Genomic DNA, 16,287 nt, shown 5'->3' with positions numbered 1-16,287 from the left:
GAAAGAAACAGGAAATACAGTCATCTCAACCATTTCCTACTGTAGCTGCGCACATTTCAGTTACACTACAATAGTCAGACAGTAGGCCTGTTCAATTGTTCATCACTTTAGCTCTAATGGAAAAACAATTTCACTCATACATCAGCTACATTTGAACGGCACAAAAACATTTTTTGTACCTCGCGGCCACCACCATTTTGGATTCCATAGCGCTTTTTGTGATTGTTTTGTTTTTATTTTTTTTAAGTGAGAGGGATAACCAGAGTCAAAATATTTCATCCAATAAAACCTTACTTAGTACCCTGTAAGGCGACGGCCCTATAAGAGCGTTCTAACAGTTGATTTAAACACCATTACTTCCGATGGTTACCACGGGCAACGCATATGGAGAACTCGCCTCCACCAATCAGAGAGCGAAATATTGCAAACGAGCCAATCGGGAGGACGTTGTTCCTCGAGCCCGAGAACCGTCCGCTCCTTAGACAAAAGTCGAGATTTATCTCGGAAGACATGTACTCTGCACGGGAATAATGAAGTCCCGCTTTCAGCATCTGTACGGTTTTGTCTTTGTTGCTCCCAGACACCGTCTGAATGTTGTTGTAACTTCTCGAAAGAATGAAAACCCGAGAGTCGTCGCCGCCGCCAGTTCATGTCCATCTACCGGAGACCACACCGGTAACGTTACATGTTCACATGAGGAGGAGTCCCAGCAGCACCCCACAGGTTGGTGAGCGACCACTTACACCACAATACTGGAAATACGCTGTTGACGATTTCAGAGGTGACCTTTTAAATGCTGACGTATGCATGGCGATCAAAGTTTAACACTTCCAAATGCATTGTCCATTATTTTGTAGCTAATGTGAAAATAATCACCTCCACCGATTTTTAATTGTTCCCACTTTCCCATACCTTTTTATATAGAGTTTACATTATATGGTTTACCGTAATTTTTATTAAAGACATTACTGAATTAGGAGGATGAGGATGCTACAATTAGTCGTATGTGTTAAATCCCAACATTTTTCTGCAGAATAGGACAAACGAAGCCCAGGTGAAGGGAAGTGGAGGGCGGCCAAAGGTGCGGACGCCGTGGATTCCTCCAGGAAGACTGTCCTGCCGAAGAGATGTGGGCTCCTACAAGTGTCAGGTCTCTTTACCTTATCTCTCACGATGATGCGTTCAACCAGAGCTGATAAATGCTTCTGCAAATGAATACAACTGGGACGAGGAAGGCTTATTCTGGCAGGGATGTGCTTCCCTCACAGGACAGACAGGTTTGCTCCAAGTCCTGAATGTAGTCAGACAAAGATTACAAACAAAACTGAATTGAGGCAGGGTAGAGAAAGAAGGAATAGTCTTATTTCATGCCTTTTTTTGATGGATTGAATGAAATGGAAAATGTTTGTTCGGGAGCACTGAAAACTTAAAATACTTCAGATACTTCAATATCTTTTCCTTTAAGAAAAGACCTCAATTTCTGTTGGACTGCTGAATTCCACAGAGATATTTGTTGTTTACTGTACAGCCCTGTTGTACAAGTTCAAGCTTTTTGTGTGTGTGTTCACTGAACATGTGTCTTGTTTATTTGCATCTTATGATCAGACAAGCAGAGTGCAGCATCAGTCAGAAGGTGGAGGCGGACATCAGCATGATGCAGAGGAGCTGGCGGCGGTATCGAAAAACATCAGCGTCCTGCTCGGAGAGCAAGAAAGCACTCGTCGTTTAATGAAGTAAGAGACTCGCCAGCAGCTGGAAAATTACAAAGCTTCGTACTAATGAACTGAACGGAAACAAACAAATAAGCAGAAAAGAGGCAGGCCTGTGGCAAATACTTGTGTGATGACAGCTGTACACACTGGTGTTTCAGTCACATCATTTTTTCTCCCTCTTGCTTACAGGTCAGACTCTCGGGGTCAACACAGAGAGACAGACGTGCTCCTGAGGGCGCTCGTAGAAGCAGAAATTGACGGCGTAGCAGTAGCGAATCAGCTGACAGCCCTGAAGGAAACTGTCGACAGCCTTGCTAAGGTAAGCTTGGCACCAAATGATGAGTGGAGGGGTACTTATTGTGCCGTACATAACATGTTTTTATTCTATCCTTTCTTTTTTAGGACAAGCGGCTTTCAAAACTGCACACAGCTTCACTGGGACGGCAGCAAGAGTTGTTGTTCGAGAAGATAGAGATGTTTTACCACACAAATCACAGCCTTCGAGAGCTCATCAGAGAGTGGAGTGAATATGAGGTACAGGAGGTAGAAGAAAACATGCAATGATTCTCCTCTGACTGTTATTTGAACGCTGTGTTGCTGTATCCACAGAGAGAATCGCTGATGTGGTCAGAGCAGAAACATGCCTTGAAGAAGCGAATGGCTGACAGTGAAGCAGAGAACATTGTGAGTAATTATCACTTGGTCACATGCAGTGCTCGATCATTATCAGCCTCCACGGTTCTGAAGAGATTTTCCTCGCTTTTCTTCTTCTCTTGCAGAGACTTTTGGCCAAACTCACCAACAAGGAGAAGGAGGCATCTAAGCTCGCTGAGCATTTGGATTTTGAAAAGGTTTGAACAACTACACTGGTTTACTTAAGTCATAACAAAAGATTGTTCAATTTGTATTCTGTCATAGCTTGTTAGAAAAAGGTTGGTGTCTCTCACTCAGCCACACCTCTCACCCTCTGCCTCCCTCGGTTATGGCAGGACAACGCAAAGACGACGGCGGAGCTTTCGAGAATCCTGCAGTCAACCCGCGACCATTTGGAATCTGAGCTGAACAGAACAGAAGCTGAGAAGGCCCACCTTGCCGCTCAGATTCAGGTCTGAAACATGAAATACACCAAAACACACAGACTTGTACTGTCAGATGTGGAACAGTTGTTTTCACCTGACACACACTGACAGCAAACAGTTGACCGGTCAGTGTTGCGGATTGCCTCTTTCATTCTCTGTGGTCTTGATGTATGAACGTCTCTTTCCTTTCACTGTGTGTGGTGCAGAGGATGCAGCTGAGCCACAGTGAGCAGCAGGAGGAGCTGCAGGCTCTGCAGGAGGAGCTGCAGGCTCTCAGGCAGCGCAGAGAGGAGGAGAAGGAGGAACTAGGGCGGCAGGACCAGGAGACGCTGACCCTGCTGACCCAGCAGGCCGAGCAGACCGAAGAGTCCACCAGACAGCTCGCAGTAAAGCTGAAGGAGATGGTCAGTATTCAGAGGTCCCACAGGACCACAGCACAATGTCTGAAAATCACAAAGCATCAGAGTTGTGGGCAGAGACGGATCCTGTTACTTGGTGATACATGAAGCATGAAAAATGTGCCTTTCTACAAAGTCCCAGTTTAAGATAATCCGCAGACGTCTCAGTGGCTTTTCTACATGCAAAGGAGTTTCCTGGTGGCAGTGTCTTGTCTGATTGCACGGTTTTATGCAAATCAAGTTCAAAGGAAGTTCAGCCAGCCTCTTGATTCAGTCGCTATATTCCAGTGAAACACACAAACACCAGATTCTGAGGCGAGGACGGGCTAATGTAAACTCTTTTCACTTTGAAAGCAAACAACACAGCAGACTGCAGTACACACATGTTGTTATAATGGACATTTTCTCACTTGAGTGTGTGTGACTTCACTTTTGTTAGGAGTCTCAGCGAAATTTTCCTAAAACACAAACATATTCCAGGTGTGAGATAACATGAAAGGCTGAAATATAATCAATAATGATCAGAAAATGTGTATTTTGTTTCAGGAATCCCAGCTGGCTCAAGCTCTGTCCACCTCCAGTGACTGGTGCCTGCGCCACTCTAAAGAGGCAGCTGCTAGAAGACAGCTGGAGGAGGAGATCTCTGCTCTCAAATTGTGAGTGCACATTTTCAGTTCAAATGAGACACACATTTAGTTTGTTGCCAGAGAACGTCACGATGTGCACAGCAGTAAGGCCCCAAAAAATTTCGTGATGCAGATGGTCCATTAAGTGACACTCCTGTAGCAACAAAATAGAACTGGTCTATAATAATATCACAAATTATTACTTCAGCCTTTAAATAATCAAAATAATAATGTAAAAAGTTGTAAGTCAAAATAAAGTTCTAAAAAAGTTGGATTACACGCTGAAGGTACATCAGTTCTCATTTCACATACCATGATATTTGTTGTTGTGGACACTTCAGTCGTAGTTTTACTGTGATTAAATTGGACATTCTTAAAATGTCTGAAATATCATACGATTTTTTTGTGCTGCATTGAAGACGGAGAGAGTTACCCCTAAATTCCAGTGGCCGCTGAGCTGATTGCAGCCATTCTAGACAATGATTACGACTCCACCAGAAGTGCTGCAGCTCTCCGTTCTGCTCTTTAGAGAACATGCAACTCGTCTACCTTTGAGGGAAGCTGCAACAAGCAGCACAGAGCAGATTGAGACACAGGAATGGTTTAGAGAATCTGGTAAATTTTTCCAACCATGTAAATCAGTTAGTGATAAAAACAACAAAACATTCTAAAGAAGAGTGAAATGTGAAACAAATGTGTGTAATTTTCAGTGTCATCACATGGGAAAAGTTTACATTTCATTGCAGTTTAAGAGTCGCGAAACTGACATGAAGATATTTTAGTATAAATATGGAAAGTAATAGAAAATATTTAATTGCGGGCACTGTGGCGACAATATAACATGAGCTTTACGTGGCTGCTTCCATCACAGTCAGGTGACCGAGCTGAACTCTCAGCTTCATTCAGCAGAGGAGAGGAGTCACACAGAGAGGGAGGAGCTCAGGGATCAGCTTCATTCACTCAGCGCTGAAAACGCCTCCGCCAAGCTGGACAACCAAAGACTCAAGGTACCCTCAGACGAACAGACAGACAGCCTCTCCTTCACATCAGTTTCAAAAATCTGTATTTGCTTCTGCATATTTTGCAGCTCTTGTCAGTAATTTTCTTGACAACAGAAAACATCCCTCCCCTGAACTCATGCTTAACAGCGTCTTCTTCTACTGTTTCGTCATTTTCTGTGGACTGGTGGAAATGTATTTCACTTTGTTATAAACACACATCGTATTTAGGGTCAGCTGACGTCATCTGAGGAGAAGCTCAGAGGTCTGCAGTCTGAGGCTCGTCAGCTGAAATCCTCCATCAAAAAGCACGAAAACCTGGTGGAGAAATACAAGAAGAAGGTACAGACACACTCAAACCTGCTAACAAATGAGGAGTAACTGACAGCACATGGCCACATTTCTGCACAGTGACTTGCTTTTGGAAACACTGATTGCAAAGTGGATGCTGAGACAAACCCATTTCACCCAAATCACAAAAAACACATAGGGTCTCTTTTACCTGTCCAGATGTTGAGCCATGCATGGCTTTCTGATGGAAGAGATAAATGAGGAAATATATTTCCTACAATGAGGTTGAACTCTTGACTTCCTCATGGAAACACGTTCATGTTTACTGGTTGTAGTGACATCATTTGTCTCTGTGCAGGTCCAGCAGGCTCGCCTGGAGTCGGAGGACTACTGCCTGAAGCTGGAGATGACACAGAAGGAGGCACGGGAGGTGAAGGTGAGCCTGGAGAGGGAGAAGGAGCAGGTGAGGAGGGAGCTTCTGGGCCGGCTCAGAGAGCTCGAGACGCTGCCCGACAGACTGAGGAGGACCGAGCAGCAGCTCAGGGACGTACAACAGGAGGCCGACGTTCACGAGAGGAGGAACGCGGAGCACAACTCGGCTCTCTCTGAAGTCAGACACAAGGTACCTAACTGAAACTACATAGTAATCACACGAAAAAGGAGAAATGTCTCTCGTGCAGTTTAAACTAAAACATTGCAGTGACGGCTACAGGTATAGTTTTAATTTGAAAGCAGACAGTGTCGACACAAAGACATGGGGGATGACTCAAACCGGGGTCGTTGCTGCAGTACAGCCGGTGATTTAGACCACGAGGACGCCTCGTGGAGGTGGATTTCTATCATGGCTATCTGTCATGACACTGTGTTCCTCTGCAGGTGGAACAGCAGGGCACTCAGCTGGAGACGTTTCAGCAGAGGAACCTGCTGCTACAGGAGGAGAACAACGCTCTCAAAGAGAAAGTTCACAACTTGGAGAAGTACAGACACTTGAGGAACTATCTTGTTGACAAACAGAAATATTTTTAAGATAAAAGCATCGCATGTACACATTTTTTGCAGAAATCACAAAACACCCAATTTTCCAGACTGCAACTGTTGCTTGTTGTTTGTTGTAGGAGGCTGGAGGACGTGAAGGTAGAAAACAGAGGGATGTCTCAGGCTCTCTCCTCAACGGAGGCCACTGTGCAGTGTATTCAACAGCAGCTGGAGGAGAAGACCCGCGAGTGCAGCGTTCTGTCCAGACAGCTACAACAAGCGTTGGACGACGCTCAGAGACAGGTATGAAACAACATACAGCGGTCACCTCTTTTACCTGTCCGTCAGTGTCCACAGACACTCCTTCTGCTTTACTTCCAAGCTTCGTGTATTCTTTTCAGTTCAATCAAAATGCACATGAACATTTTGTTATTTTTTACGTTAATACTGGAATAGCTCAGCGTTTTTTTTTTTTCCTTTCATGCCTGCAGGTGGACAGCAGCATGCAGAGGGTTTTGACCAAAGAGAGAGCGTCTCAGTCCAAAGTCTTGGACTTGCAGAGTCAGCTGAGTAGAGCCAAAACAGAGCAGAGTCAGCTACAGCGAAGCAAGGAGGAGGTACGTCACTGTGTCCCTCCTCAGAACCTTTCTACTCAACAGCGGTGGAATGTTACTAAGGACATTTACTCAACTACTGTATTTAAATGCACTTCTGAGGTACTTTATACTTCTAGTCCACTACATTAAAGGGGGAAATGTTTCACTTTTTTAACTTCACTGCATTTATCTGAGAGCTGTATTTACTTTTCAGGTCAAGGATTTTACATGTAAAACATAAGATGACTTTAAAAAATATGGTCAAACTACAAAACATCACCTCAAAGAGTCTTTGAGAAATGATGAGTAAATTAATGTCTATGGATTTTCATGGTGGACATAGGACTGGAGGTTCACATGCTTGAATTGCTGTGCACTGTAACAAAAAGTGAAAATCAAAGTTTAAAAGTTCTTCTGTGTGTTTTCCTTCAGATGCAGCGTCGTTTCCAGAGTCAGCTGCAGAACATGAAGGACAGACTGGAGCAGTCAGACTCTACAAACCGCAGTCTGCAGAACTATGTTCATTTTCTCAAAACCTCCTATGGAAATGTGTTTGGTGACTCTTTGCTTGCAAGCTGACTGCAAAATTCTCCAGCCTGACCAGCATTCATCCATTCCTAAAGCATTGTAGTACACCTAAATGACACTGACTATGACTGTTGACTTGAGTGTTTTATACACTATCAATTAAATTTATAGAACTTTTTTTGAATGAAGTGCTCATTTTGTAGTTGCTTGAAATGTATTTATATACTTTTGATTAAACTGCTTCCTGCACAATTCTTAATTCTACTGGAATTCCTTTGGAAAATCTTCTGAATTTGAAACTTTTTCACTTTTAAGCAAATGTATGCATTTTGACCAGACAGAAACACAATTTTAATCCCCCCAAAATAATATTAAACAGAAAGCTTCTATACAGACAAACCGCAATCCCATAATTTCATTCTGTTTAAATTACAAATACCACATATCTGTCAACTCCTATAAAGAGATGACATAAACATAATATTTTCATCTTGTGCCAAACCCCAATGACAACTTTGGTAATTCAAGATGTTCTTGCCGATTTGCAAACTAAAAACCATATTTGGCAAACAATATGACAATATATACATTACTCCGGTCTGTTCTTTAATTCGACATATGTTTGGTGCAACAAAATCTTACTTAATTTAAATTTAGATATTTTTAATTGGGCTGTCAGGAAAAGTGTGGAGCAACGCAACAGCATCGAACATGGGAACCATTATATGAAATGCATGCTGCCGAATGGCTTTTATTTTTTGTGAAATATATGTATAATGTGTAATATTAATGGTAATATTAACACTGTGCAATACGAGTGAGTTAATTATTTGAAAGAGTACGGCAAAAAAAAAAAAAAAAAAATTGACTGGCAGAATTGAAAAAGGAGGGAGGGACTGATAATGTGATGTTCCCCGTCGAGCCACCGGGTCAGAAATACTCTCAATGGTTAAATAGATTGTGTTAATATATAATTTGGATTTTACCGTGAGCGATACTATTTATTCGAGAGAACTAAACCAAAGACAAAATACAGGGCATGGCCGATCCGGAAACAAAGAGTGTCTCAGCAGTAGACGGGTTGTTTCTCGTCGGATTGTAATTTGTGTAACCTCATCCGGCGGCTCAAAACTTAGACCACTAACGTATCGTTAGTCAGTAGTTTGTATTTTGGGCTGTGCGTACCTTTCTGTCATCATGCCTTCTGAAAACATACGGTGGGAAACTTTACAGGCCTTAAAAAATTCACCAAAGGCGAATATAACATACGACCCATACTGGTCTGAGAGGGGAGAGGTGAGTGAACGCTAGCTAACACAGACATTAGCTGATTAATGGTTAGTTAGTTAGCTCGTCGTCGTTAGCCGCTTGTTTATCTGGATAACCTGACGATAGCATTTCTTAAAGTGGCCTTCTAGTCGTTTAGTTCTACCAAGCTAACCACCACCACAGTCTGTTCAATCAGCAATATAGACCAAGAACAAGCAGCACACACAGGTGGAAGCACTGTCTTTGAATATTTAACCTTATTAAATTATGGCTGACTCTGTTAACCGTAAAGTATTGAGCTCAGTCAGACGAAGAGCCTGCTCATCACTTTTTAACTAGTGTAGGGACCTTGTCTCTTGGCTGTCGGGAGAACAGGCATCAAAAATCCACAGCAGTGGCACGTTTTGAGAGTACACTAAGCTGCAGATATTTGGGCCTTACTGTGCTGTCTGTGTCCTTGCAGGATATTTTGGCAGGTTGTAAAGAGGCCCTCAGCTTGTCCTCGCACTCTGGGCTCATATTGGACCGTCTCAGCTCCGTGCCACAGCAGAAGTCCTGCTTTCTAGGTTCCAGCTCCGGAGACTCCAGCCCTGGTCTCTCTGAGGAGATCTTGACCTCGGCCTCCTCCTCAGGATCCGTCCCTGACATCAACGTCAAGCACACCACACCGTCTGCAGACCCACCTCTAAGGACTGAGAGCGAGCAGGCAAGTGTCTCATCCTGAACACCTCTGTGATATTATATGTGAGAGAGAAGTTTGTCAGGCTGTTGTCTGATCTTAAAGGAAGAGCCCACATAATAACTTTTGTGTGATTTGCCAAGGTTTTAGGGAGCTTAATGGTATTTGCTTGCTGGCATTCAGAGAGCACAATGTGCAGTATATTTATATATTTGAAACAACCCAACAGCAGAGTGTTTTTTTTTTTTCACTACGTATTTGGTTTCAGACAGTCATAGTACATGGCCATGACGTGTAAACTAAAGTCATTCATTCACTGTAAAGTTAAAAGAAAAAAAAAGTTTAAAAGAGTTGTACATGTTTGAATTGTGGTTAAAATGTTCTTGAATTGAGTTCCACTGAAAAGCATGTAAACGTTTCAGTATTGACTCTCAAAACCTGCAGATTTTTTCAAGGGGATAATGAACTTTTCTGTGGAGCTGGATGTTTCTTCTCTGTTAAACGAGAACAGACTTTGTATTACTTTCTAGAGCTCAGTTTTTTTGTGTGTTAATGTGCTGCAGGCTCTTAGTGATGAGGCGAAGGATGAAGATCCAGTGGCAGATGTCAGCGAAGTTTCCAGTCCTACATCACTACCCGCCATTTCTCTGCTGTCGCCCAAAGCCATGGATATGGAACGCCACATTCTCAAATTTGAGAAGGACCGCCGAGCAAAGGCCAAGGTCAGACACAAAAATTAGGTATCCTAGAAGGTCAACAGAAGGCCTGTGTGAGGTGCACACATGTTTAAGTTTGTGTACAGTGATTCCAAAAAAAGTTGGGATGCTGCGTAAAATATGAATAAAACATACAGTGCTCAACATTTGACATTTACTCTGAAAACAGTACAAAGACGATATATTTAATGTTTAACCTTGTCAACTTCATTGATTTTTGTAAATATCTGCTTATACTGAATTTGATGTCAGCAACACATTTCAAACAGGTTGGGACAGGAGCAGTGAAATACCTCTTCAATCCTACTTTTTGCTAAGAATTTCTTGACCCATAAGTCAAAGTGAGAGACCACTTCCCAGGTGTTGTCTACATACCAGCCCTGATTTATACATACGTCTTTACTGTCTATCAGTAAGGCGTAATAACTCTGCCATTTAGACAGGAAGCTCTGTAGTCTCACCTGGTTGATGTCTTATATCTGTCGGCTCAGATGGCGCTAACACAGCGGCAGGAGATGCACGAGAAGCAGATGGAGGCAGTGGTGAGCTCCGAGTCCGAACAGCTGAAACGCTTCGAGGAGTTAACGGAGCTGAAGCAGAGGCAGGAGTACCAGAGCATGAGGGACATGATGAACAGAGAGTAAGAGCCACCGGCGAGGATACCAGTCTTTTATTGTTTCTGAAATGTTATGTGTGAACAAAACTGTCTGTTTTTTCCACTTTCACTGCACTTTAGAACGAAAGAGAGCATCGGGCGTCAAGAGAAGCTGAAAGAAGAGCAGCGACACAGAATGAAGGTATGATCATCACACTAAATGTAGAAAGGATACTGATATGAGTGATGCCCTAAAAAATGGTTGCTTTAAAGGTCTGGAAGCACTATCAAGTCTGGCGTCTGGCACAGCGAGTACAACATTGCACAATAAAAGATGCAGCAATATTATTATTAATACTAGGATACGTCACAAAGCTGAATGAAATGATTTGTCCTCTTAGATGTTGATATTGAGCTGTTGATGTTTTTGTACAGTATAAATACATTTTCTTCATCGTCCTCTGTATCAGATCATCAATCTGCGGCTGAGGGAGGCGGAGCAGCAGCGCATGCGGGAGGCGGAGCTCGAGCGACAGCGGCAGGTGGAGGGCCAGGAGAGACTGAGGAACCTTAACACCATCCAGGAGGAGATCCTGCAGCTCAACCAGCTGCTGGATCTGTCCACCCAGACAAAAACTGATCTCCCGACGGCCAGCCTCAGCTCCCTTAGCACCCGCGGGAACCAGCTGTGCTCCCAGGTGTCCGAGGTGGTGCGAAAGACAGCAGAGGTTGGTTTAACTGCTGATTTGTAAAGTTCAGATTTGGGTGAAGGCTCCTTCCTACTGGGATGGGTAGAAAATCATGGTGGTTGTGTTAAAGTTTAGTTCAGTATTGGTAAAATGTGGCTCTCAGGTTTCTCAGTCCAGGATGAATCAGATCTCTGATGTGGATCATCCCACTCATCAGACTCTCTGTGACCTTTTCAACTGTGTCTTTCCAGGGAGAGTTTCCCAGCGTGGAGGACATGACTGTGGCCGAGCGAGCCCTCCACGAGATGAGAGCACTGATCCGGCTGATGCAGGAAGAGGTCACCAAGGCTCAAGAGAAGAAGAAGAAGGAGCAGGAGCAGGAGGAGGAGCGCAGGAAGCAGGTGGAGCTGCAGGCACAGCAGGAAGCGCAGAAGGCAGCGGCACAGTCAGCCAAAGAGAAGGCACGGAGGAAAGGTGAGGTCCAGGACCGTATACTGTGTGTCACTGCATGGATATCATCTGCAGCTCCAACGTTTCACACATCTGTTCATAAAGTTAATAATATTATTGTTGCTGCTGCAGCATTAGTTTGTTTTGATTGTACAGTGCAACAGCACTGCCACTATGGACCTTTTATGCTCAGATATCACAGAGTATTGCCAAATCTCTACCGGGGGACACATTTCTACCGTCGCATGCTACATACGTCACACTGCCCAGCCCGAATGGCTATAATGATTTTTTTTTCCTTTTTTTCCTTTGGCTGTTTGCCACTGAGTTGATGGGAACTGCAGTGTTGGGTGATTATTTCCTGTACATTTAAAGGACTGCATTCACCAGAATGATCACTAGTTACAGACACACAGCACAAAATAGAGCAAGTGCTTGAAAACATTTGACGGTTATTGTCTTCCACCAGGCCTGCAGAACAGCGCTGAAGACAGCACGCTGAAATGGTACAGGGAGCTGCAGGAGGTGGCTGCTCAGTGTGCTCAGTCCTTCGAACAGCTCAACTCCCCAAAAGATGCCCAGGTGAGTAATGTGTTGAGGTTCAACAACCAGCCATAATGTTAAATGTTGATGTGTCAAGAATGAAGTGCAGTAATGGTGATTCTTCAATGTCTGAAGTATTTACTTATGAGCAGAACTCTGTACTGACGTCTTCACGTCTCCTCTCTGGACTCAGACAAAGAAGCTGAAGCTGGAACTCCAGAAAGCAGCCAGCATCCCAGTTAGTCAAATCTCAAGCAACTCGGGATCGCAGCTCCGAGAAATCTTTGACAAGATAGACAGGCTGCTGTCAGGACGGGCGGTGGTGTCGGGGGGGAGGTCTGTCTCCACCTCCCAGCATCCGCAGGGTCTGGACTTCGTTTGCTACAAACTAGCTGAGAAGTTTGTGGTGAGTCCAGTTGGTGCTGTTTGAGTAAAAAACAAAAGGAGGGAAACGCAACACCAAAAAATGCTAATATATATTAAGGTTTATATATTGAGGTTTTTGACTGTTTGTGTGAAAAAAATGACTGATTTAAAAATCTCCCCCCCCCCCCCCCCCCCCCCCACTTCTGGTGAATCTTTTCCTCCTGTAGAAACAAGGAGAAGAAGAGGTGGCGTCTCACCATGAAGCTGCTTTCCCCATCGCCGTAGTGGCCTCTGGCGTCTGGGAGCTGCACCCTCGAGTGGGAGAGTTCATCCTCGCCCACCTGCACAAGAAATGTCCGTACGCAGTCCCACACTATCCTCCAATGAAGGACGGCACACCTGTGGAGGAATATCAGAGGTCAGCAGACAGAAACGTGTCGCTGCACTCGCCTTTTACTCAGTTATTATGTTTGATTAATCACAACAGTCGAAATGTGTTTTGTCTGCACTTCATCAGGGTTCTTGGTTACCGTGTGGAAGACTCCGGGGTTGAAGGTCAGGACAGTTTCCTGAAGAGGATGTCCGGCATGATTCGTCTGTACGCCGCCGTCATCCAGCTGAGGTGGCCCTACGGCTCCAAACAGGGGGTAAAAACTGTCTCATTTCCTGTGAGGTTTCCTGTTTGTTCGTTCACTGCATCAACAGACCGACTGCACGATTCCACAATTTAAAGATAACATGAAGCTCCTGTGTGTTTAAACCTTTGATTGTGTTGAATTCTAACACACTTTGTACTTCATGTGCTTCAGTCGGCTCCTCACGGCCTGAACCACGGCTGGCGCTGGTTGGCTCAGATGCTCAACATGGAGCCTCTGGCGGACATCACGGCTACGCTGCTGTTCGACTTCCTTGAGGTGAGCTTTAGCTTTTTTGAAATCGCTCTCAAAACATCATCATCGCAGTTTCTGCACATGTGCGTTTGAATATGCAGATGAGAGTAAGGGAAGCATCATGTCATCCGATATCATCAACTCTAAACATTTTGAGCTCAGTTTGCTCTTGAACTACAGCGATCCAGCTTATTTCCTTTCCAGTTCGACCCAGCAAAGCATCTTGAATAAAATCCAGCGTGTAAAGTCTTCAGTTTTCCCTTTATTCATTTTTGAAAATTTCTTTTTGTTTGGTTGATCTGTGCGTCTGTGTTGTATTTTCATCATCTTGTACTTGCTACAAGATCAAGAGTGAGGACATTTTGGCTGGTCCTCACAACTTCAACAGGCTGTTTGAAGTTTGATGCTGAGTTTTAAGGGTTAGGTTAGAATCAGGTTTAGGTTAGGACGAGGGAAGGCGTTATGTTAATGAGTGTCCTCATGAGGATAGAAGTACAAGTATGTCTGTGTGTTTATGGTTGTAACAGTGTGGTGGTGAAGTTGTAAAGTTTCACATATGTCAGTCTGTCTTGAGTGTGTTTTCCAACTGCTGCTTCACCCACTGAGAGTGCATCATCGTCATGTCACTGTGCTGATGTCTGACTCTTCAGGCCTTATTGGTGACTGTTTGAAAGGCCGGTGATGCAGTTTGTCATTACTGTGGTCAGTGAAAGCAGCTGCGGGTCCAAGTGTGGGCTAAACATGTAAACTTCAGTGCTGACAGATGTTTGTGTGTGTGTGTGTGTGTGTGTGTGTGTGTGTGTGTGTGTGTGTGTCTCTCTCTCTCTCTTTCAGGTTTGTGGTCATGCCTTGATGAAGCAGTATCAGGGCCAATTCTGGAAACTCATCCTGCTCCTTAAAGAGGAATACTTCCAGAGGTACACGCTCACTTTACATTGAAAGCATGTGCAGTCTTTCAGCAGCAGGTCCGATATGTTACCAGCAGCTGTCGTCACAAGTTTAGCTTCTGTGTCTCTCTGTTGTGTCCAGAATCGAAGCGGTGACCAGCACCGGACAGATGGGCTCAGTCATCAGACTCAAACAGTTTCTGGAGGTATGTTAACCCACTGTGAATGTTAGCGCTGAGCCGGCAGACAGTGTGCTCTCATTGAACGTGTGCATGGCATTAACTCAAACTGCACTCTTTAATTAGCCTTTCTCCACTTCTGTGCTCACACTGTGAGGTCCAGCAAGATGGACACGTCCTCACAAGGGTTGGCAAAGGAAAGAGAAAGGGAATGTTAGTCTCTGCATTTCTAAGGAAAACGTGTAGGCAGTCTGTTCTTGCAGCCAGGTTCAGTTTTATTTATATCACAGTGGTTTTAGCCAGGACGCGTAAAATGCTCCTTCAGTCGTGACGGCTGATGAAGCTTTGGAGCTTTCTGTCTATTCGTGCTGAAAAAAGATTCAAAGCTTCAGGGCTTCAAACAAAGCAGCACAGTGACATCTGGTGACTTTGGAAATGTCTTACAGCAGCTCTTCAAGCACCGCAGCACCTATCTGATCATGAGAGTTTTAGACAGTCAGTCAGAGAAGCCTGCGTGTGGTTACATGTGTAAGAAGCATTAAATCTGAATGCTGTTGCTCAATATGTTACAGTAGAATAAGAACAAAGCGGAAAAAGGAAAATACATATTTACAAAGTACATTAAGTTTTTGTGATGTGAATCTTTGCGTCACTGTGAAAAAGCTCACCTGAAGTTTGTCGCCCACATGCAGACGTCACTGCAGAGCCGACAGATCAGTCCTCCCAAAGGCCAGCTCAGCTCCACGTTCTGGAGGTCGTGATGGAGGAGGAGCCGCGTTGGATGTTGCTGCGTGATGTTGCCGAGGACTGAATAAAGCAGAGGGGGATGTGGTGTGATGCTGGGAAACCGTGCTCAGTGGCTAGTGCTTGCTCTAAGTCAGTCACTGGTGAGAAAAGGTCAAAGCTGCTCCTGAGCCAAGACGCAAAGCAGCTTCTGTGGGTCATGAACTTTGAGTCGGGTTCATTTACCGGACGATCATGAGGAACTTGATGGACGATGACACCCTCTAACTACGTTTTCTGAATACAATGTATCCTCAGAAAAGAATTAATTCAACAGTTTTCAACTACAAGATATTTATCTCAGATTCCTCCAAACCTCGCCAACACGTCCGTCCTCGCCACGGCGGTTCACATGTTTTTCTGGACGTCGTTGTTCAAACGTGTCTGTAGTGCGCTGATGGTTTTCTGCTTCTCACAGCTTCAGACTAAGCTTCATTATTTATGTGTGCATGAAAAGTCCAGCAGAAAGAGCCCGATCCTTCAGCGAGGACACGCGGTGGTGAGGCATTGTGCTTAAATGGAAATGTTCACGTGGCCTCGGGGTTCAGCGCTGCTGCGTTCAAAGATCAGAACGTGGAGCTGTTTTCCTGTTTTACCTTTGTTTGTTCACTACATGGTCACTGCCGTTCCTGCTTTTATTGAGTCTCGACAGTCGCCGTTCAAATCGAAATAGTGTTGAATGATTTGAACTTTTTTTATTTATATTTTTATGAATCCACCATGTGGAGGAAAGATTCTGATTAACTGTCGGTTTAATCATTGTGAACGATGTTATCGCAAGGTTAGAAATATAAAGGGTTTTATCTGTAAAACTGCTCAAGGTCGTTCGTCACTATTTTCAACAGCACAAAGATTTGATCCTCATGTTGAGACAGAAATCTGACTCGGTGCTTTGTTTGGTTCCTGCAGGTGTGTTCTGGATGTAATGTAGATTATACAGGTGTGTTAACATCATGATTGTTTTCTTCATCTTTAAGTCAAATGTCTGAAATAAAACCTCATCAGCACTGACCGTTTGGTTTGTTTGACTTTTTTTTT

General features: G+C 44.1%; 2 protein-coding genes across 2 annotated transcripts; both read left to right on the top strand.

The window, feature by feature from the left end:
- The first annotated feature begins 434 nt into the window (after window positions 1-434).
- On the top strand, window positions 435-7,461 carry LOC143321108 (outer dense fiber protein 2-like). Its single transcript, XM_076731252.1, has 17 exons — window positions 435-723; window positions 1,034-1,150; window positions 1,606-1,733; window positions 1,902-2,031; window positions 2,115-2,246; window positions 2,322-2,396; window positions 2,492-2,563; window positions 2,702-2,818; window positions 2,998-3,195; window positions 3,736-3,845; window positions 4,687-4,822; window positions 5,045-5,155; window positions 5,463-5,726; window positions 5,981-6,081; window positions 6,220-6,382; window positions 6,571-6,696; window positions 7,108-7,461. Exons 1-17 carry the CDS (start codon window positions 616-618, stop codon window positions 7,252-7,254), a joined length of 2,235 nt encoding a protein of 744 aa, XP_076587367.1. The 5' UTR covers window positions 435-615; the 3' UTR covers window positions 7,255-7,461.
- An 835-nt stretch (window positions 7,462-8,296) lies between these two features.
- Window positions 8,297-16,260, top strand: gle1 (GLE1 RNA export mediator). The gene is made up of 15 exons (XM_076731111.1): window positions 8,297-8,499; window positions 8,936-9,178; window positions 9,715-9,873; window positions 10,359-10,507; window positions 10,604-10,664; window positions 10,933-11,190; window positions 11,403-11,625; window positions 12,071-12,183; window positions 12,338-12,550; window positions 12,738-12,928; window positions 13,028-13,157; window positions 13,320-13,424; window positions 14,235-14,317; window positions 14,430-14,493; window positions 15,159-16,260. Exons 1-15 carry the CDS (start codon window positions 8,401-8,403, stop codon window positions 15,225-15,227), a joined length of 2,160 nt encoding a protein of 719 aa, XP_076587226.1. The 5' UTR covers window positions 8,297-8,400; the 3' UTR covers window positions 15,228-16,260.
- Window positions 16,261-16,287: the final 27 nt, after the last annotated feature.

This window comes from Chaetodon auriga, chromosome 5, assembly GCF_051107435.1.
Source record: "Chaetodon auriga isolate fChaAug3 chromosome 5, fChaAug3.hap1, whole genome shotgun sequence".
NCBI lineage: Eukaryota > Metazoa > Chordata > Actinopteri > Chaetodontiformes > Chaetodontidae > Chaetodon > Chaetodon auriga.
The sequence above is the reverse complement of the archived record's forward strand: the minus strand, read 5'-3'. Positions and strand labels throughout refer to the sequence as shown.